The sequence below is a fragment of the Tachyglossus aculeatus genome, chromosome 1 (assembly GCF_015852505.1).
Source record: "Tachyglossus aculeatus isolate mTacAcu1 chromosome 1, mTacAcu1.pri, whole genome shotgun sequence".
Taxonomy (NCBI): Eukaryota; Metazoa; Chordata; class Mammalia; order Monotremata; family Tachyglossidae; genus Tachyglossus; species Tachyglossus aculeatus.
The window spans coordinates 157,166,096-157,188,361 of NC_052066.1; the positions used below are offsets into that span (position 1 = coordinate 157,166,096).

Consider the following 22,266-nt stretch of genomic DNA (forward strand, 5'->3'; position numbering starts at 1 on the left):
GTATTTATTGAGCGCTTACTGTGTGCAGAGCACTGTACTAAGTGCATGGGAAGTACAAATTGGCAACATATACAGACGGTTCCTACCCAGCAACGGGCTCACAGTCTAGAAGAGGACATGGACTGTGTCCAACCTGATTTGCTCATGTGTACCCCAGCATTTAGTGCAGTGCCTGGCACATACGTGCTTAAGAAATACCATTCAGAAAATAGAGGGGGGATTTAATCTCCATTTTATGGATGATCAAGGCCCAGAAAAGTAAAGTGACTTGCTCAGAGTCACACAACAGGCAAATGGCGGAGTCAAGATTCATTCATTCATTTGTATTTATTGAGTGCTTACTGTGTGCAGAGCACTGTACTAAGTGCTTGGGAAGTACACGTTGGCAACATATAGAGACGGTCCCTACCCAACAGCGGGCTCACAGTCTAGAAATGGGAGACAGACAACAAAACAAAACATATTAACAAAATAAAATAAATAGAATAGTAAATACGTACAAGTAAAATAGAGTAATAAATCTGTACAAGCATATATACAGGTGCTGTGGGGAGGGGAAGGAGGTAAGGCGGGGGGATGAGGAGGGGGAGAGGAAGGAGGGGGCTCAGTCTGGGAAGGCCTCCTGGAGGAAGTGAGCTCTCAATAGGGCTTTGAAGGGAGGAAGAGAGCTAACTTGGCGGATGTGTGGAGGGAGGGCATTCCAGGCCAGGGGGAGGACGTGGGCTGGGGGTCAGCGGCGGGACGGGTGAGAATGAGGCACAGTGAGGAGGTTAGTGGCAGAGGAGCAGAGGCCGCGGGCTGGGCTATAGAAGGAAAGAAGGGGAGGTGAGGTAGGAGGGGGCGAGGCGATGGAAAGCCTAGAACCCAGGTCCCCTCATTTCCAGGCCCATGCTCTGTCCATTAGCCCACTCTGCTTCCTTGGAATTTAATCCACATTTGAAATTTCTGTTCTGGGGCAAGCTCCCTGCAGAGCTCAGTCTTTTGTTCTTATTGCTCCAAGACTATGATTTAGTATCTATAGTAAATTAGGTGGTCTTGATTAGTGCTTGCCATCACAGTTGTTGTTGCCTGTCCCAGTGGTCAATGTAAAGTATTTGGTAATAGAAATATAAAAAGCCATTGATTTTTCGGTAGAAAAATTAATTCCATATTTCAATTTAATTTAGAATTCCATATAAAAGAATTCTTAACTTAAAGGTAAATGATTTTCATCGGTGTTTCATTGCTTTTCAAAGGAATTGGGTAGGGTTACTGTTTAAATTGGCATTAGCCTATTATTTTTATTTGGAAATTCCACAGCTCTGAAGTTTTTATCTTCTCAGAAAGAAGTTGGACTTGTAAACGAGGCTCCCGTTAAATCCCCTCGTTATTTTTAATGGAAGCTTTGCATCACTAGAAGCCATTTACATTTAAATGAAAGTGTAAAATATGAATAAAATGATAGCCCAATAAAGTAATAGATATTAACCCCAAAACTTTCTATTAGTTACAGTTAGCTAGATTTGTGGTTATGTAAGAGCCCCAGTCCATAGCTACAATAAATATTCTTCAAAGGAAAATCTGATTACTATTTATAAGGAATGCATTTTGAGTTTCTCCCTAGTAAAAGCATTCGGCTTCCCCTCCCTTCAAGTCCAGAAAAATCACCAGGTGGAAGACAGTATCCAAGTGATAAGATGCGTAGGCACAGAGAAGATGATGGCAGGAAGTCAAGTGATCCCACAGTAACTGGTGATCCCAGATATGGGGGAAAAAGAGAACCCAAAGCTCAGAGAGAAATCCAGCAGCTAGGCGGGAAGATGTGTTGGACCAGTTCACAATGGAAAGTGATGTCTAAATGCTGGCCCACATACCTCCCACCCCCCTAGCCCCCAAAAAAGCAAAACACATTCCACACGCCTCAGCGAGTTGAATATTTTCTTGGAATGGTCCATTCTATTCTTGGAGATGGGTGGACCTTCCACTTCCAAATCATTTCCAGCCATCAGGGAGACACCCTGGGAGATTTTTGGCTTCCATATCCACAACCAACCTAGTCCCGACTCCCTGCTGCTGGTGCACATACCCATTCAAAATTGGGTTCCAAAAATGTGTAGTCCTATAAGCACCCAAGCATGCGGTGCCATGTTTAAAAGTGGTCTGGACTCAGAGGGTTGGCAAAAGCGGCTGGGATTAGGAATTGAAGGGACTTGAAAGAGGGGTATTAAACCTCTAGAGAAGCAGTGTGGCCTAGTGGATAGAGCACAGGCCAGGGAATCACATGGACCTGAGTTTTAATCCCGGCTCTACCACTTGTCCGCCGCGTGACCTTGGGCAAGTCACTTAACTTCTCTGGGCTTCAGATACCTCATCTATAAAATGGGGATTAAGACCATAAACCCACGAGAAGCAGCGTGGCTCAATGGAAAGAGCACGGGCTTTGGAATCAGAGGTCATGGGTTCAAATCTCGGTTCCGCCAATTGTCATCTGTGTGACTTTGGGCAAGTCACTTAAATTCTCTGTGCCTCAGTTACCTCATCTGTAAAATGGGGATGAAGACTGTGAGCCCCCAGTGGGACAACCTGATCACCTTGTAACCCCCCCCCAGTGCTTAGAACAGAGCTTTTCACATAGTAAGCGCTTAATAAATGCCATCATTATTATTATTATGTGGGACATGGACTGTGTCCAAGCTGATTGGCTGGTACCTAATTAGTACAGTGCCTGGCACATAGTAAGCACTTAACAAATACCTTAGAAAAGAGGTGGGGGGGGGTGGCAGCGAGGAGGCCCATGTACCTTGTGGGTACATGGCTATACTGTAGTATGCAGAGGGATTGCACCATCTGCGTGTTTAAACCCTCTCTAGCCATGATTTAAGTAAGGCTTTTTTTTTAGTATCTAAAGGAACTATGCAACTCTCCTTTGGAAGTCAAGAAACAAGCACTCTTTCTGTTCACAAAAAGCAACAGTAACAGTTAACGTAAAGCAAAAATGGCCATTGGCTGCATGTCAGCTAAAGTTGATGCAGGCAACAGTGAACTTAAAAGCTCAAACCCAATATTTCCTGAAGGGAAAATCTGAGTGGCTCACCTTTTTAAAAAGCTGAAACAGTATCTCCAAGTAAATGTACATTTCGGTTGTTCCAGTCTTCTGACCAGTTCCTCTTTCTCCTCCTTATTTATACAGATGAAATTGAGTCATCTTAATGCATTTGAAATTAAGTGTCGAATTGTTCCATTTTCTTGCATCGAGCTAGAGGAGCTATTTTGTGGTAAAACGCTTTCAGAAAAATCTAACTCTTTCTAATCGTAAAACCCTCATTCTCTAACGCAGACACCAGAGGACCCAGATCCAGTAGAAGACCAGATGTGAATCCATTCTTGGCACCCCGTTCGGCAGCTGTGCCTCTCATCACTCCAGCTGTGATTGGAGCGGGCGGATCTGGGCATCTGCTTATGAAACCCATTTCAGATGCTCTACCAACGTTTACACCTCTGCCAGTGTTACCTGACAATAGTGCTGGCGCTGTGCTCAAAGACCTCTTAAAGCAATAGATGAGGCTGGATCCCGATTCGAGATATAGCACTTTAAGGAAACATAAACACTATTTCTATACAACCTGCCACAAAGAGGCCTTTTGAGAAAAGTCATGTACTCATTGTCAGTGGTACACGTGATTTCAGTCATTTGAATTCTAAATATCACAAGAGTTGGTGCACCCCACATAAATGTGTCCTTTGCCCCTCCATGAATTTGAAAGCTCTTCGAACCTGGAGGAGTTTGATTTGGCTTGCTTTCACTGAAAGAAGTACTCGAGGCCAGAGTTCAGAAATCTTAAATGGTCATCTTTGGGCTCCCCTTTGGTAGTTCAGAAAAACCCATCCAAAGCATGTTCTAACTTGCTTTAAAAGACTTCATATAAGCAAGCCAGAAAAAGATTAAAATGCTTTCTCCTTACAGAAGTTAGCCCTACTGGGTTGCAGGAACATTTTGGGGAATTCAACTATTGTAGAGAACTGTATAGTGATTTTTTTTTTTCCAGATTCCAGAACAACTAGAAATTTATACTTCAAGATGGTAGGGGCTGTCCTGCCCAAGGGCAAGAGCGATTATTGACATTGGGGCATGTCCAGATCCACCATTTCAAATCAGGGACTTCTTGGAAGCCCTTCCCAATCAAAAAATCTAGAATTGTGTTAGCAGTCTCATTGTGATCACATTTTAAAAATATTGAGGCAGTTAGGTGTCTGTTTTGCAACTCTTGAAGGTAACAACTCCAAATACCTAATTTTGTGCAAAAGTGATTTTAAGTGCATCTTTTAGCTTCAAGATGCTTGGTTCTAGCCTCTTTCTCTTTAGAGGGCCATTTTGCAGCATAGTGATCTGGAGTTAAATATTCCCAATGTAATGGCCATTTTGGGCAGTGAAATAATTAAACTACCAGCACCAAGGAGTTTGAAAATGAAGCTTCTATGGTTCTTTCACTTTATACAGAATCCTCATAAAATTGTCAAATAATCGTGACCAGGAATATAATCAACAGGATGTTCATATTTGTATTGAAGTTGTCTAAGATGTACATTTGAAAAGACTTTTCTTGGAAAATTTTGTAGATTTGAATATAGATTAAAATAATAAACATATGTATAGAAATTAGACGGGAAAAACCCTTAACCCAAATATGTAAATAAACTTGGCAAATCCCCGAGCCAAATCTGACTGTTTGTAAATTTTCCAAAGTGAATTGAACACTTTATAATGTATGAGGCCAACTGGAAGTATTTGATAAGTAAAAGTTGCCTTCCTGGAAAATGACTTCATATGGGACAATGCTGCTTCATCTTAAAATGTTAGTTACCTAACTTGTTTGTATTCCCATTCCTCCAGTAGTCAGTGTTAAAGGAAGTTGTCATTCAAGTTCTATATTAGAACTGCCGAACTTTCCTCCTAGTTTTTTGCCCATTAGTGTTTCCCTTTAAAAGTCTTAGAGTTGCAGGATTTATTTAAAGTGAATCCTCTAAGCACGATTTTATGGACCCTGCCAAAAGAGTAAATGCAGCAAATCTTTGTTTCCATTATTTAGTTGTTGAAATTAAAGGACAGAATCCTTCGATTTAATTTTTTTCTGGCAAAATTTCTTGAACAAATGTCTTCATTTGTTGTGAAAAAAGTCTGGATTTTTTTCATAACAGAGCATTTAGTATTCTATGAGTTTGAAATCGGTCGGCGAAATTGAAAATGAAGTTAGTGTTCGATTAGTTGTATTTTTTGCAATCACTAAGTGCTGTCTCTCTCCTGGTATGAAAATGCCTCTTGTGTTCTGAGTAAAAATGAATGTGTTCTTCCAGTCTTGAAATTTGGTTTCCAGAAGTACATTGTACATCTTTGATGAAATACCAAAGAAGCAACGTTATAAAATTTATTTTTAATTTCCTCAGTAGTTTCTTCATTTCTTCTTCTTTGTCCTTTCAAGTGCTTCTGATGAAGATAGCTAAGGATGCTAATAATGTTTAATATACGCATTGAAGTGCCGTCTCTGTGGAGCAGCTGAAATAGCTTTTCCTAAAACTACATTCTGTGGTGTCTGTGCAATAAGTAGTTGACGTTTGGGTTGAGTAACGAAATGTCACATTTATTTTGAAGATGGAGGAAAATGCAAAAATGTTACTTCATTGTTAAATCTATAAGTCATTGTTAGTGCATTACCATTACAAAGGAGTATGTGTGAGTTGTCTTTTGAGCAGAATGACTGATGCCATTTTGACAGATTCCTTCATTTCGGAACCTTTTTCCCCTTCTGCTTAGGTTTTGAGCCCTATGGAAGGCAGGGACTGTGTCCAACCTGGTTATCTTGTGTCTACTGTAACACTTGGTACAGCACATGTAGGCACTTAACGCATTCGGTAATTGAGGGGCTTATTTTAATTGTTATTTAACTGAAGATACCCAGTAGGGTCGTATTGAGTCCATTGCTTCATTGTGTGTTTTACATAATCATAATTAACTATGTGACAACTGCATGTAACTCACCTCACTATGGACTACAGTGTGTCCCAAATCGTCCCCAGGCACCACTCTCCTTTACCTTAAAGGATATATAAGTTCACTTTCATAGGGATGGCTAAGTCACTGTTTTTAAAAATACACCTTACAAGGGTTTGGGGCTTGTTTCATCTTTGCCCTCTGCAGTCCAACAGGATCAAATTGAAACATTTTCAGAGCAGGGGTAGAATGGAGCTCTCAGGATTTAAGTGTTTATTTCTTCCATGTAAATGTTTGATACACTATGTGACAGCCAAACCATCTTGGTTCACCTCAGATACCTTCCTTAAAATTGTTAGTGTACAGGTGTTTTAAAATGGTGTCAGAGGTTGGATTCTTCCAACAAGTGGGCTTAGTAGACAAAGGTGAGACTTGTACAGCCCAAGTGGAAGATGGAACAGTTAATTTGCTCCAAGAAGACCAGCCAAAAGGCTGATAATTCCAATCTTAAAATTCTGCTTTGTCCCTGAATTACTGTGTGCCGTCTCTGTGGAGCAAATCATTGGATGATTATTCAGTTCTCCATTTCCTACTGGGGTTCTAGTATTAGCACAAAAACACTGCTTAATTCCTAGATGTTTTACCTGCTTTCTCTACTTTGGAAACTTACTGGAATTTGGGGATTGAGTTCTGATGTCATTCTCACAATTTTTCACAACTTTCATGTTTGTATTTATCAGGGTTCTAAAGGGTTCTTCACATGGCCATATTTTAAAAAATATATAATCATGCATCAAATACTGTAGTTTTTTTTTCCATCTTGTGACATTATTAATGTGAGGTGGGGAAATGGTTAAGCAGTAACAAGCCGTAATATAATTCAACATTTCCTAATTTAAACCTTTTTAAAGGAGAATTTTGCTTAAGAGGAGAAATAACTGTCAAATCAACTGAAGAAATAGGCCTGTATTGTGGGGAGGGGATGTTAGAGTTATGTAGGAAATGCTTTTTTTGAGCCAAGCTTAAGACTTAAGAATTGTATTTAGCAAAGAGTAGTTAATGAGGTCTTTCTTGTATGTTGTAGTATTTGAGGTCTTTCACCCAGCTGAATCTTTGGGCGGTAGTCTTTAAATATCAAATAAGCTAGCAGTTAAACTATATATTCCTGTGGAAAAATAAATGATACTTTGAATATTCCGGCATTTTTGCTCATCTGTCAGTCTTTACAGTATGATTGTTTTTGCTTTGACTAATACAGAATTCTTTTTAGCATTGTGAGAATTAAGTATTTGTTTATCCTGAACCAGGATATTAATAACTCAAAATAAAGTCATTTTTTTGTTATTGGGCCACCAACTTAAATATTTCAGAATTTCTCTGGAGTACTGCAAGTCCAAAACGTTCCATATAAAATGATACATGTAACTTGGCAGTGCCTGATGCACAATAAAAAAAATTAGTGAACAGCTGCTGGCTTTTTCTTTAAAGGGGGAGAATGACTTGCACATGTTATTTACAGGAACAGAGACATTAAAACATTGAGAGACTACTGTACCCAACTCCCACAAGTTTACATTTGAGCATCAAATTTCTTGTGTTGAATTATTTTATAAGCGTGGATTTTTCTGGTATTGGTTCAACATACAACATATAATCAAGTGAATGAATGTTAAGAGACTGTTTTCTGCTTTTGTTTTGTTTTGTTTTTCCTTCAGTACGATGGTGAACAGAGTGGTTCTAGGAATTGAGGCCCTATGACTTTGCCTAATGCTAGTGAAGTACAGAATCCTTAAAAGTTCTTAAATATATCATCCAGTTCGATAACGGGGGGGTCGCATTCTTTACAACCAGATATTAAGGAAAACTTGGGTTTGTATTACCTCCGGTCTGTTGTAGCGAACATGCTACAAGGGGAAGTTGCATAGCCTAGTGGAAAGAGCACCAGCCTGGGAGTCAGAGCATGTGGGTTCTAATCCATGCTCCGCCACTTGTCTGCTGGGTGACCTTGGGCAAATCACTTAACTTCTCTGTGCCTCAGTTACCACATCTGTAAAATAGGGATTAAGACCGTGAGCTCCATGTGGAACATGAACTGTATCCAGCCTATTTAGCTTGTATCTACCCCAGCTCTTAGTACGGTCCCTGGCACATAGTAAGCACTTAATAAGTACCATTTAAAAAATATATATTTCTGTATTGCATTATGCTGTATCCACACGGTCATGTGTTATTGAAAGAACGTTCCCTCATTCTCCCTTTGCTTTCTTGCCAAATTGCGTAATGAAAGCATTTGGTAGCAGAACTGAGCGGGATTTTTGAGTGCCTGTGGAGTACAGTGCCCCGTAGGGTGTAGTGGAAAACGCATGTGTCTGGGAGTTAGAGGCCCCAGGGATATAAGCCCAGCTATGCTCCTGGACAATTGAGTGAACTTGGACAAGTCATTTAATCTTTCCACACCCCTCCCCTAGGTTTGGGATTTACCCTGATGAGCTATTCTCTCAACCTATTTTGTAAAGGACAGAAATGAAACAAGCATAAAAGCTGTGCTTTTTGTAATTTCTGACATTTGTTAAGCACTTTGTGTGATGCACTGTGCTAAGGCTGAGGGGAGGCAGAAGACTATTGAATCACCATCTCTAATCTGCAAAGGACCCATCACCTGAAGGCTAGGGAGAGGACAGGCATATGGGGAAAAAAATATGCAAACAGTGAAAACAACAATTCAGTGCAACAGGAAGAAAGAAAGCAGCAGCGCAATAATGTTGGGTTGTGGGGGAATAGTCTTTGGAGTCCTCCCTGCTCCCCATCAATCAATGGTAATAATAATAATAATGGCATTTATTAAGTTCTAAGTATGTGCTGAGCACTGTTCTAAGCACTGGGGTAGTTACAAGGTAATCAGGTTGTCCCATGTGGGGCTCACAGTCTTACTCCCCATTTTACAGATGAAGTAACTGATGCACAGAGAAGTCAAGTGACTTGACCAAAGTCACACAGCTAAGTGGATTAGAGCCCACGACCTCTGACTCCCAAGCCCGGGCTCTTTCCACTGAACCACACTGCTTCTCATTATTGGTACTTATTGATTGCCTACTCTGGGCCAAGCACTGTACTAAGCATTTGGAAGGGAACTATAGAGTAAGAAGGCGTGATCCCCTGTCTTCAAATAAATTGGAGTGTCAGCAGGACCATCCTTAGTTATAAGTAGTCCCAATCTCCTCCGAGTGTAATAAACGTTAGGTTGGCAGGTGTCCTCCCAGTCTCCAGAGGCAGTGGCAGAGCCGGGATTAGAACCCAAATCCTGAGTCCCAAGCCCGGGCTCTTGCCACTAGGTCATGATGCTTCTCTACTACCAAGAGAAACTAATGCCCAGAAGAGATACCAAGAGGGCAGACCAGTTTACTTTGTGGCTCACCAATCTTCACCCTTCACCCAGGCAGATGAGGTTTCGACTACTAGTTCAAACTAAATGATATGGTTTCCGTGCTCCACTTCTGATGGGGTGTTCCAGAGCCACCAAATTCTTTTATGGTTGTTTTCTATTTGTAGAACAATTAAAAAAATAGCCTCTTTTAAACTATCTGAACATCTCCTAAGTTAAATGAATCTGGTGCTATTGAAGAGAAGTTGGTCTTCTTTTGAAAACTTACAGCCATTTATAAAAGTGAATTAAATTTGATTGAAATCAGGAATTGAGTTGCTTCCAACTTTAAAAATAGTCTTTAGTGTCTTAAAAATATGACTGCTACCTGGCAAGTTTTGGAATAACAATATTATTAAAGAAAGTTTCTAAACACCTTGATTTCCTACTTGATCTATTTGTTAGAAATGGGAGATTTATCAGTCTTTTCTATAAAATTCCAAGCACTTATTTTGAATGCACAGGGAATTTAGCCAACACTCTCTTCCATGAATAACCGCTGAGAGTTTTCAAGTTCTTTTTAACCTTTTTGCAAATGCTGTTACATTTAAAAATATTTTCCAAAGGGAAAGACATGCTATCTTTCTGTGACAATAGGCTGAACTGATGCATGAAAAAGAAAAGCGAAAGGTTTCCTTTCGGGGTTTTTTGTTGTTCTTTCTATTTGTTAAAAAACGATGTTATTTCATCGGTTAACATAAAGTATCCCCATTGGCAAAGAGATTTCTACGGGATTTTATATAAAGCAAAGGTAAAATATGTTTCTTGTACTAGTGGAGTGTGTACAAACCATTCCCAAGACACATAGTGTTAGTTATGACATCAGGCTTTTGAAAACTGTAACAGACAGTTCTTCAAATCCTTTAGTAGTTGTAGTCATGTGTGAAGCGTGGACTTAATTGGGGGAAGAAATACATTGATTGCTCCAGTCCCTTTGGCTCACAAGAGCCTCACAGTCTATTTCACATGGGGGTGTGGGGAAGGCTACAGATATAGGAAAGTAATTGTGGGGCAAATTAAACAAAGCAACAAAACGAATCAGTAGAAGCAACTATTCAATGAATAGTTCAATTACTTCCTGGAGGGAATAGTCCTCAGGAATATCCCAGAGGCTACATCACTCGGAGCCACAAACTTCCCAGCCCTCTACAAGTCAAGAAGAAAGATTCTATGTACCCTCCGCTAATTTTAAGACCGTTGGCCTCCACGTTAGTGGATGGTTCTAAATGTAACATGGGGCTGGCTTTGTTAAGGGTCTTCAATTGCAAAATGCGCAGAAAAGGAGAAAAGACTAGAGGATTTTTAACCATCGCTTAACCCAGATAGTCCCCAATCCTCTCATGCTCAGCATTCATGAACACCAAATGGGTGTTAAAAAATGGCTGTTTCCTCTGGCCTAGTTTGTGAATCCTCTATTCACTGGGAAGACATCTGGCACCCACGGAGGCCCCTGAGACAGGAGTCAGGTTCTAATCCCAGCCCCGCCACTTGCCTGCTGATGACGTTGGGCACGTGACAACTTCTCTGTGCCTCAGTTTCCTCATCTGTAAAAATAGGGATAAGATATTGCTTGTCCCCTAAACCGGGAGCTTCTCGTGGGGCCAGGACTGTGCCCAATCTGCTTACATGGTATCTGCCTCGGCAAGTAGCACAGTCCCTGGAAGAACCTAGTAAGTGCTTCATAGGTGCCACAGTTAACTGTGTTTTCTTTTATTTTTTATTGTTGTTTTTGACAGATTTGGCTTTTACAAGCTTGTTTGCTGGGAAAAGGGACTTGGTGTGTCATAGCTACAACTACCAGATGGTTTCTGGTAGTTCTTCCAGACTGTGACTGTGACTAGACTTTCTTCTAGGCTGTGAGCCCACTGCTGGTTAGGGACCGTCTCTATATGTTGCCAACTTGTACTTCCCAAGCGCTTAGTACAGTGCTCTGCACACAGTAAGCGCTCAATAAATATTGAATTGTACCTTCCAAGCGCTTAGTACAGTGCTCTGCACACAGCGCTCAATAAATGTGATTGAATGAATGAATGTGGGCCCCCATCTCCTCCAGGTAAGGCAGATAATAATAAATAGTGATAAAAATAATTGTGGTATTTGTTACATGCTTCCTATGTGCCAAGCACTGTACTAAGCACTGGGGTGGATACAAGCAAAACAGGTTGGACACAGTCCCTGTTCCACATGGGGTTCACCATCTTAATCTCATTTTACAGATGAGGGAACTGAGGCACAGAGAACAGAAGTGACTGGCCCAAGGCCACACAGCAGACAAATGGCAGAATTAGGATTATTACTGTTATTATTAATAATAATAATAATAATGGCATTTGTTAAGCACTGTTCTAAGTTCAGGGGTAGACACAAGGTAAACAGGTTGTCCCATGTGGGGATTACAGTCTTAATCCCCATTTTACAGATGAGGTATCAAGCACAAAGAAGTTAAATGACTTGCCCAAGGTCACACAGCAGACAAGTGGAGCCGGAATTAGAACCCACATCCTCTTGACTCCTAAACCCGTGCTCTTTCCACTACGCCAGGCTGCTTCCCCAGATAAAGGATGAGTCACAGAGATTGTCCCAGGTCCCACAACTGGGCAAGAGCAGCACAAGGTTTGGGTCCTGGCTCTATCCACCAGAACAACCAAAAGAACTGCTTTAGACTGGGAGAAGGTTGGTAAAAGCTACATTAAAAAACACAGCAAAAAGGTCACATTTAGTGAACTGAGGATGTTTCTACAATAATAATAATAATAATAATTCTCTATTTGTGAAGTGCTTACTGTGTGCACCAGACACTGCACTAAGTGCTGGGGTGGGTATAAGCAAATGGGTTGGACATAGTCCTTGCCCCAAGTGGGGCTCACAGTTTCAATCCTCATTTTACAGATGATGTAACGGGCCCAGAGAAGTGATGTGACTTGTCCAAGACCACACAGCAAACAGCAAAGTGATAGAGCTGGGATTATAACTCATGTGTTTCTATGTAAACTCTTAGTGGGCAGAAACCGAGTCTTTGTGTACCCCAGGAAATCTGTGTGGTTGATAAAAAATAAGAAACATATCTCAGATGAATAGTAGTTATTTTTTAAATGGGAGAGAGAATGATGGTACTATTTCAGTGCAGAAATTCAGTCACTTTTTTGGTAAAAAAAAAGTAGAATTGTTATGAGATGAAGCATTCTTAGAAACATTTAGCTCTTCCCACCGAGTCTGCAGACAGACTCCAACTGCACCCTTTTCTTGGTCAGTGTAGCCCACTTCCCCTAGGGTTCTACTAGGCTGCTGTGCTCTTTCGGTGGAACAAGGAGACGAAGGGAAACCAAATTTTAGTCCTCATAGGGAAGCCGTGTGACCTAGTGGAAAGAGCACAGGCCTGGCTTCTAATCCTGCCTCCGCTTCTTGCCTGCTGTTTGACCTTGGGCAAGATGTAAAACTTCTCTGGGTTTCAGTTTCCTCGACTGTAAAATGGAGATTCAGTACCCTTTATCCTTAGACGATGGGCCCCAGCTGGGCCCGGGACTGTATCCTACCTGATTATCTTGTATCTATCAACACTTGGTACAGTGCTTGGCACACAGAGAGCACTTAAATTCCATCACCAATATTATCTTCTATTATTGCTTGAGGAAACAGTTTAGACTGTGGGGGAAAACACTGATCTCCATTTTCTGGGCCTGAATTTGATTTAGAATGAGAAAATACAGCCCTTTCTCAGGGTGATGGCACGGTGGAACTAAAAATAGTGTAAGTGCTTACTTTGCTCAGAACACTGTACTAAGTGCTGGAAAAGAGCAACACAGGTGGAAATTAGACACAGTCCCTGGCCTGACAGCATCCCTGGAGGAGCTCAGTACAAGGGAATTCAGCACCAAATACTTGAAGCCCTTTGAGTGTTTCAAAATAGAGGCCTTGAATCAGTGGAAGGGGATTGTGGAAGCAGGGCTTCTCCAGGGACAGCACTTCCCATTGTCCATTTCCATACTAAACACCCCACTCTCATTGTCCACGTTTCCTGCCCTTTCTCTTCTCATTGTGCCTTGGCCTCTAGATTGTAAGCTCATTATGGGAAGGGAACGTGTCTGCTAATTCTGTGGCAGTGTATTCTCCCAAGTGCTTAGTACAGTGCCCTGTACATAGTAAGCACTCTAAATACCATTGATTTACATCCTCATTGAATCAATCGAATGTACTTAGTGAGCACTTACTGTGTGCAGAGCACCATACTGAGTGGTTGGGAGAGTACAGTACAAGGGAGTTGGTGGACACGATCCCTGCCATTCAGGAGCTTCCAGTTTGTTAGTATGTTTGGTTTTGTTCTCTGTCTTCCCCTTTTAGACTGTGAGCCCACTGTTGGGTAGGGACTGTCTCTATATGTTGCCAATTTGTACTTCCCAAGTGCTTAGTACAGTGCTCTGCACACAGTAAGCGCTCAATAAATACAATTGATGATGATGATGATGAGTCCAGGTCCTCAAGACTGTGAGCTTGTGGTGGGAAGGGAACACGCCCACCAACTCCGTTATAGTGTACTCTCCCAACCGCTTAGTACAGTGCTCTGCACTCATTAAGTGCTCGATGTATGCAATTGACTGATCGATGGCAACTCCCTCTGTTACTAGTGACACTTTACCTGCCAGAAAACACCACAATCTAAGCCAGGATGATATAGGGGAAGGAGATGCGGAGAAGAGAGAGGGCCAGCTGTTTCTGCCCCTTCTAGACAGAAGCTCTAGTTAGGAGTTGGTCACCATGAATTCCCAATAACCCGCTCCCCGCAACACCGCTCTGTTCAGGGGCCAGTGTTAGACCCTGGATCTATCCACTCGCTCCTCCTCTTGTAGTTCATGTTTGTGTTTCCAACACATCAGTTGTTCTGTAGTGTCCAGAGCTGTAATTGTCCTGAATTCAAGTTGTTCACCTCCCAGAGGCTAATAACTTTCACCAGTCTGTCAAAGGCATGAAATAACCCAGGACTCTCCAGTCTCTGGGCCTGCCTTCGCCCCAGCCCAGCCCCTGCCTGGCAAATGATTCTGGTTGCCTTCTAGAGCTGAAGGGACCTAAAGGGTCAAAGAGGCCTTTGCGACCCCACCCTCTCCGTGCACTTGGTAGCCAATCGCCTCCGACAAGGATGCCGTCTGCGGGGAAGTGCGTTTTCTTGTCGGAGTGCAGCGGTGGCGGCGGCGGCGGAGGTTTTCCCTTGAAGCCCCAGAGCAGTTCATCCTGGCAGACTCCCCAAGATTGTTGTGAGGAGTCTAGCCAGTTGGTGAGTTCTGTAATCTGAACCAGCTGTCTCCAGACTGAGGCCCCGATTTGCATTGTTTAACATACTTAGAAAATGAAGTGTTCATTTTTAACATTCCTCCTCCAATTGGTTTAATGCTGAATTACTGAAGAGGACTAAGCAAAACCAGGTGCTTTCTCTGTATTCTCTCCAGTGCCTGAGGAGGATCAGACTCTCACTGTCCGCTCTATCGCTGGCTGTTTCATTATCTGGAATATAAATAATCGAGGGACGTGAAGCCCTAGCAGCAGGCTGAGGTTCAGGAACTTTCTTTGGATAATACAGCATAGCAGCTTTTTCTTATTTTTTTTTCCTTCCTCACACGTCTTGGACATGCAAGGATTAAAGAGGTACGTTCTCCTCACGGAATGTCTTTCTTTACCAGTTGGAAATCCGCGGTATAGCTCCCTTGTGTGTGGAAAATGTCTGGGGCTAGGATTCAGTCTCGGTCAGCTCACGGGAAAGGGGCTTTGCTAGGGATGCAGGGATCTTGTTAATTATAAAAAGCTGCCGCCCGGTCATTTCCATCTTGAAGACCTTTTCTGAATATCGGACAGCGTAGAAGCCACCACATTTAACATGGGTGGGGGAACCAAGAGTTCAGACCCAGGTGCTGCTTTTGTGAACGGCACGGCATCTTTGCAGACTCCATTAATTGGAGAAACAAAGCTGAAGCTCACCAACCGTCCCTGCTGAAATTAATTTTGTGTGTGTGTTTGTGTTTATGTGTCAACTGGACAAGTCAACATGCCTTGCTTAACTTGGGCTGGATTGGAGAGTGTGTGTGTACGTGTGTACGTATGTGTGTTGGGACCTGTAAGCATAGAGCCAATGACAAGTGAGGAGAGCAGTCAAAAATCTGTGTAAACCACGGTTTGGTCACACTCTAACCAAGCCAAATTCTCCCCCTTCTAGACTCTGAGCCCGTTGTTGGGTAGGGACTGTCTCTATATGTTGCCAACTTGTACTTCCCAAGCACTTAGTACAGTGCTCTGCACACATTAAGCGCTCAGTAAATACGATTGAATGAATGAAGGAACGAGAGGGATTTTTTAAAAATGTGTAAGAATTTTGAGGGGATAACCCACACAGCTTTTCAAGTACTGAATCCCATAAATATCGGAGATTTTTTAAATCAGTGGACCCCGTTTTTGTGCTGTGAGCCCAAGTGGTCTCAGGCTGATTTAATACATGGCACGGACAGTGTTCTGTCTGTCTGTCTGTCTATCTTTCCAAATGGCTCGAGGCCCAGGGCAGGGAAAGTAACACCTCCTCACCTCGAGCAGATGCCCCAGCTTCCTTTGGAGGAGAGAAGCCCTCCATTGGGGAACGGGGGTGGGGAATGGCCTGCAGGCTTCCTGGGTTTCTTTCCCTAGGGTCTGGGTTGCACAACATCCTGTATGCTGTGTTGCCATCGGAACGGAGCCACTGATGGGTTGAGCGTGAGAAGTTTTACAGTTCCACTCTGGGCCACTTGTATCATTAGCCAGTATACTCAGTTTCCCTCGCGGACGTTTACCGGCCTCCTAGGGTCTGCCCCCACCCCGGCCGGGGTAAACACGGTTATTTAGCCAAGCCCTCGGCCTCTACTCTAGAGATGAAAGTAGCCTGGGGGAAAAGCAGGATATGGACAGACTTGACCACTGGCTTCTCTTCATCTCCCTCTAGTCTGTGAGCTCCCTCTAGACTCTGTGCTTGTTGTGGGCAGGAATGTGTCCGTTTGTCGTTATACTGTACTCTCCAAAGCGCATAGTACAGTGCTTTGCACACAGTCAGTGCTCAGTAAATACGACTGAATGAATGAATATCTCCTGCTGAATAAATGAAACCCGATTTTCAGCAAACTGCGCTTGAGGAAACAGGAAACCATTGAAATTCATAATAGCCTGGAAAGTAAACTGGTCATTGTTGGGTCACTCTTTCCGGATATCAATCTGGCTGTCATGAATCCCCTAAGCACTGGGTTTGGCTCTGTGGTTTATAAGGCCAAAACTGCTTCCAATGTTAGGGATCCTGGCTGATATGCAGCCACTTGTTCATTAAATTGCTGAAACAATGGGTGGCTTCTCTGTGTATTTCCTGATGGGAAGAGGGTGCTGGGAGCTAGTGCCTTCGGGTTCAATTCCAGCCTTGCTCTGGATCCTGGTTATCATCTTTTCTTGGGACTTTGCTTTCCAGGCAGCTGAATGGATAGGCTCCCATTAACTCGTTGCAGTCAATAATAGGAACAGTGCTGTGCACACAGTAAGCGCTCAATAAATACGATTGAATGAATAGGAACTATGATATTTGTTAAGCGCTTACTATGTGCCAGGTACTGTAGTTAGCACCAGCACTAAGTACTAGGGTAGAGAAGCAGCGTGGCTCAGTGGAAAGAGCACAGGCTTGGGAGTCAGAGGCCATGGGTTCTAATCCCGGCTCTGCCACTTGTCTGCTGTGTAACTTTGGGCAAGTCACTTAACTTCTCTGGGCCTCAGTTACCTCATCTGTAAAATGGGGATTAAGACTGTGAGCCCCATGTGGGACAACCTCATTACCTTGTATCCCCCCAGTGCTTAGAACAGTGCTTGGCACATAGTAAGTGCTTAACAAATGCTATTATTATTATTATTATCATTACAAGCAGATCAGGTTGGACACAGTCCCTGCCCCACCTTGGGCTCAGTCTCAATTCTCATTTTACAGATGAGGTAACTGAGACCCAGAGAAGTGAAATGACTTGCCCAGGGTCACACAGCAGACAAGTGGTGGAGCCGGGATTAGAATGCATGACTTTCTGACTCCCAGGCTTATGCTCTATTCACTACAATATGCTGTTTCTCACATTACCTGGACTTACTGGGAGGCTCTCCACCCAGGCACTGGGAAGGGAAAGCTCAAGACAGGATGCTGCGAGCCAGGGCAAGGCTGGGAAAGGACCTAAGAGTGCTAACTCCCAGCCATTATCCAGAGAAGCTAACGGATCACCAAACTGGATCCTTCAGGTCCTCAAAGCCATTTTTTCCTCAAATAACCATCTAATGCTGCCTCAGTTGACCAAATCAAAGTAGGCTGGATTCATTCATTCAATCATATTTATTGAGCGCTTACTGTGTGCAGAGCATTGTACTAAGCACTTGGGAAGTACAAGTTGGCAACATTTAGAGACGGTTCCTACCCAACAGCGGGCTCACAGGCTGGAAGTGTTCAGATTCAAGATGGTACCATCACCACGACCAGGTAGTTTATTGATAATAATAATTAATAATGATTATAGTATTTGTTAAGTGCTCACTCTGTGGTAGGCACTGTACTAAGCGCTGGGATCGATGCAGGAAAATGGGGTTGGACACAGTCCCTGTCCCATATGGGGCGCACAGTCTCAATCAATCATATTTATTGAGCACTGACTTTGTGCAGATCACTGTACTAAGCGCTTGGGAGAGTACAATGTAACAATATAACTGAGAACAATATAACGCTGAGAAGCAGCGTGGCTCAGTGGAAAGAGCCCGGGCTTTGGAGTCAGAGGTCATGGGTTCAAATCCTGGCTCCACCAATTGTCAGCTGTGTGACTTTGGGCAAGTCACTTAACTTCTCTGGGCCTCAGTTACCCCATCTGCAAAATGGGGATTAAGACTGTGAGCCCCCTGTGGGCCAACCTCATCACCTTATAACCTCCCCAGCGCTTAGAACAGTGCTTTGCACATAGTTAAGTGCTTAATAAATGCCATTATTATTATTATAACAGATACATTCATCACCCACAATGAGCCTACAATCTAGAGATGAGCTTACATTCTAGAATGTAGAAAGAAAATACACTTAAAGTAAATCTCTCAGCTAGTGACTCCTTTCCAAATAAATACATGTCAAATCAGGAGTATTAGAGAAGATGGAACATGACATTGTAAAGAAAAAAGGGCTTGTTGAGGGCAGGGAACTTATCGACCAACTCTGTGAAATTGTCCTCCCCCAAGCACCCAGCACAGTGCTGTGCACACAGTAGGCGCTCAACAAACAATCCCCATTTTACAGTTGGGTTAACAGAGGCCCAGAGAAGTGAGGTGACTTGTCCGAGGACACACAGCAGACAAATGGTAGGGTGGGGATTAGAACCTATGATCTTCTGACTCCTAGGACAGTGCTCTATTCACTACACCGTGCACCCGCTTGAGTGGAGCATTGTCAGGCCCAATCAGGTGTATGTCCCAGCTGCAGTGCGAGTCTGCATACACAATCTCTGTTGGGTGGATAAATCAAAAGAGTTTTATCACTTGGAATGAATAAGGCAACTCTTTTCTGTGTGGTTCAAACCACATCCCATTGATCACTTAATTTTTCTTGTCATATTTGTTAAATGCTTTCTACGTGCCAGGCACTCTGCTAAGCACTTTTATTCATGTAGTCTCACTCACAGCCTCTCGGAATCTCTGGCAGGCTGGACATAGATACTCTCCCAAATCTCTCCCTAAATGTTAACAGTGAAAACTTGCCAGGCTTGGTCACCATTGTTGTTGGGGACAAGATACGAAGTCACGGAGGAACATACAGCTGCAACAAGTCAGTCCCAGGTCCAGTGGTGCCCTAGGAGGTGGGAGTAGGAGGATATGGGATTATTGGTGTTAAAGATGTGTAATTGATCCATCCAGTTATGTGATGACCACCTGCCTCAGACATTTACAATTTGCCTTTCCTTCCCCTTCTAGGATACTGACTGTTTCCATTCTGGCTCTTTGCCTTTCCCACCCTGGAAATGCACAGGTGAGGCTGGGAAATTGGGGCCGTGCTTCCTTTCCCCAAAGTATTTTACAACCCAGAGTGGATGAGGAGAAAGCAGTGTGGTTTGCGACTGAGAGCGAAGACCCCGGAGGAGGGCAGTGGGATCTTGAACCCAGTTAAGGTGTGACTCAGGAGTATCAGAGTGGCAGGAAATGTGTTTGAGATTTAGGTTTAGGATGAAAACATGAAACATCAAAGCTTCAAATTCCTGGTTAAACAACTGACAGAAATCCTCCCTCCTCCCTGCCCCTCCCACACCCCCTCAACTTTGGACACTGGGCTGCTACAAAGAACAGTGTCAATCAGTAATATTTATTGAGTACCTACTGTATGCAGAACACTGTACTAAGCAGTACTGAGTTCAAAAGAATTAGTAGACATGATCCCTACCTTCAAAGAACTTACAACTTAGCTCTCCCCTCCTCAATGAGCATCTTTGAACATCGTTTACTCATTCATAGAAAGAGACAAGAAAAAAAAAAAACATGGGTGTCAGTAGTACATCAGAATCAATACTACTATCCTTTGGGTATATTGATGGTCTACAGCATGTAGAGCATCGACTAGGTGTAGGGGGAATAAATAGGAGATGTAAAAGGCATTATCACTGTCCTCAAGAAATAGAGATAGTATAAATTGAATGTAAAATAATTAACAATCAGTAGTATTTATGGGGTACTTTACTAAGCATTGGAGAGAGCTCAATAATAACTGTGGTATATGTTGAGCAATTACTACGTACTAAGCACTAGGTTAGATATAGAGTAATCAGATCAGACACAGTCCCTGCCCTGCTTGGGGCCCATAGTTTTAATTGACAGGAAGAACTGGTAATTAGTTTCCGTTTTACAGATGAAGAAACAGAGACACAGAGTTCAGTGACTTGCCCAGGGTCACACGCTCTCTGCCCCCAAGGATCTTTCACTCTACCAGAGACATCTGTGATCTAGCAAAAAGAATGAGAAACTAGATACAATAAGTATAAGGTAATTATAATAAAGCAAAGTTTAGATAAAAGAATCAATAAATACATGGATGATGAGGTGACTGATGTGATGCTATGACAGGGAAGGTAGGAGTATCAGTCAGGGAATGCTTCCTGGAGAAGGTGATTTTTTCTTTTTTTTTTTAGAAGGGCTTAGAAAGAGGAAAGATATAGTTTGACGAAGCTGAGGGAGTAGGGTGTTCCAAGTAAGGAGCCACAAGTGTAAGCAGTGGGTCAGAAGCAGAAGAGTAGAGAGTCCCCTGAAACCCATGGACACCAAGTCAACTTCACAGTTGGATTTGTCTTCTGCCGCAGGGATCCAGGGTAAGAAGAGCCTGACTATGGTGGTTCTGACCTGGGGCAGCATTAGGGGAAAGAGTTTAGAGAAGCAGTGTGACCTTATGGAGAGAGCACTGGCTTGGGAGTCAGAAGATCTGAGTTCTAACCCTGCCTCTGCCACTTGCCTGCTCTGTGACCTTAGGCAAGTCACTTAACTTCTTGGGGTATGTTATCTCATCTGTAAAACAGGGATTCATTATCTCTTCTTCCTCCTACTTGGACTGTGAGCTCCATGTGGAACAAAGACTGTGTCCCACCTGATTATCTTGTATCTACCCCAGAGGTTAGTAGTGATTGGCACGTAGTAATCAATCAGTCAAATGTATCGAATGCTTTCTGTCTTCAGAGCACTGTACTAAGAGGTTGGTAGAGTAGAATGTGACAGAACTGGGACACACATTCCCTGCCCTTGACAAGCTTACTGTCTAAGGAGGAGACAGACATTAATATACATAGATAAATTATGGAGCTGTACATAAGTGAGGTGAGGCTGAAGGAAGGGTGAATAAAGGGTGCAAATCCCAGCACTTAGTTCATTGCAAGTGCTTAGTACAGTGCTCTGCACACAATAAGTGCTCAATAAATACGATTGAAAGTGAAAGGGCAACAGAGAAGGGAGTGGAAGTAAGTACTTAACAAATATCATTATATTATTATTATTATTCTTATTAATAAGCCTTCTTGAGAGACTCCTGACTCAGGCTTCATCCTCTCCAGTGTGTCTGCTACCTAAGAAAACAAAAGGAAACTCTGGGAACTAGTGAAAACCCACCAGTCTCTGAAGGCTTCATCCTCCGAATTGGGTCATGTTTCCTTCTAGCCGAGTGATGGCCTGTACATCAATCAGTAGTATTGGCTGAGCACTTATTCTGTGCATAACCCTGTCTTAGGCTTTTGGAAGAGTACAAGGAAAGTTCAAAGATGCGATCCCTTCCCCCAAGGAGCTGGAGCCGCAAAACATTTCTTGCCTGAAGTATCTGAGTTCTCCCCAGCCCATTTGTCCACAATTTTTGAGAACATTTTTTTCGCTGCCAGGGCAGGCAGCAGCTTGTCGTAGGGTCCCAGTGTTCCCAAAGCTCCAGGGCAGCAGGCTGCCAGGATCTTGCCCATTACAGCCCCTCCCTGCCCCACCTCTGAGCCAGCCCTCCACTGAGGGTTACTGCTGGAAATCGCCCCTGCCCCTCACACCCTCTCTCTGCACCTCTAATAGACCCCAGCTCTCCCCGTTTTCAAAGTATTTCTGAGATCACACCACCTCCAGGAGGCCTTCCCTGACTACTAACCTATATCTGCCAACTGCCACTATTTTTTTATGGTATTTGCTAAGCACTTACTACATGGCAGGTACTGTACCGAGCACTGGAGTAGATAATAATAATAATAGTAATAATGGCATTTATTAAGTGCTTACTGTGTGCAAAGCACTGTTCTAAGCACTGGGGAGGTTACAAGGCGATCAGGTTGTCCCACGTGGGGCTCACAGTCTTCATCCCCATTTTACAGATGAGGTA

At 43.0% G+C, this 22,266-nt stretch overlaps 2 protein-coding genes across 3 annotated transcripts in view; both read left to right on the forward strand.

Annotated features, from left to right (window-relative positions):
- Positions 1-7,431, forward strand: part of TRIP11 (thyroid hormone receptor interactor 11) — a 74,552-nt gene extending 67,121 nt beyond the window's left edge. The window contains exon 21 of the mRNA XM_038748866.1: positions 3,317-7,431. Within this exon, the coding sequence (XP_038604794.1) occupies positions 3,317-3,537 (221 nt within the window). The 3' untranslated portion in view covers positions 3,538-7,431. The remainder of the gene's footprint in view (positions 1-3,316) is intronic.
- A 7,147-nt stretch (positions 7,432-14,578) lies between these two features.
- The window catches only part of FBLN5 (fibulin 5), a 90,524-nt gene continuing 82,836 nt past the window's right edge, over positions 14,579-22,266 (forward strand). For both annotated transcript variants that reach the window (XM_038769206.1, XM_038769282.1), the window contains exons 1-2: positions 14,579-15,020; positions 19,359-19,413. In XM_038769206.1, the coding sequence (XP_038625134.1) occupies positions 15,004-15,020; positions 19,359-19,413 (72 nt within the window). In that variant the 5' untranslated portion in view covers positions 14,579-15,003. The remainder of the gene's footprint in view (positions 15,021-19,358; positions 19,414-22,266) is intronic.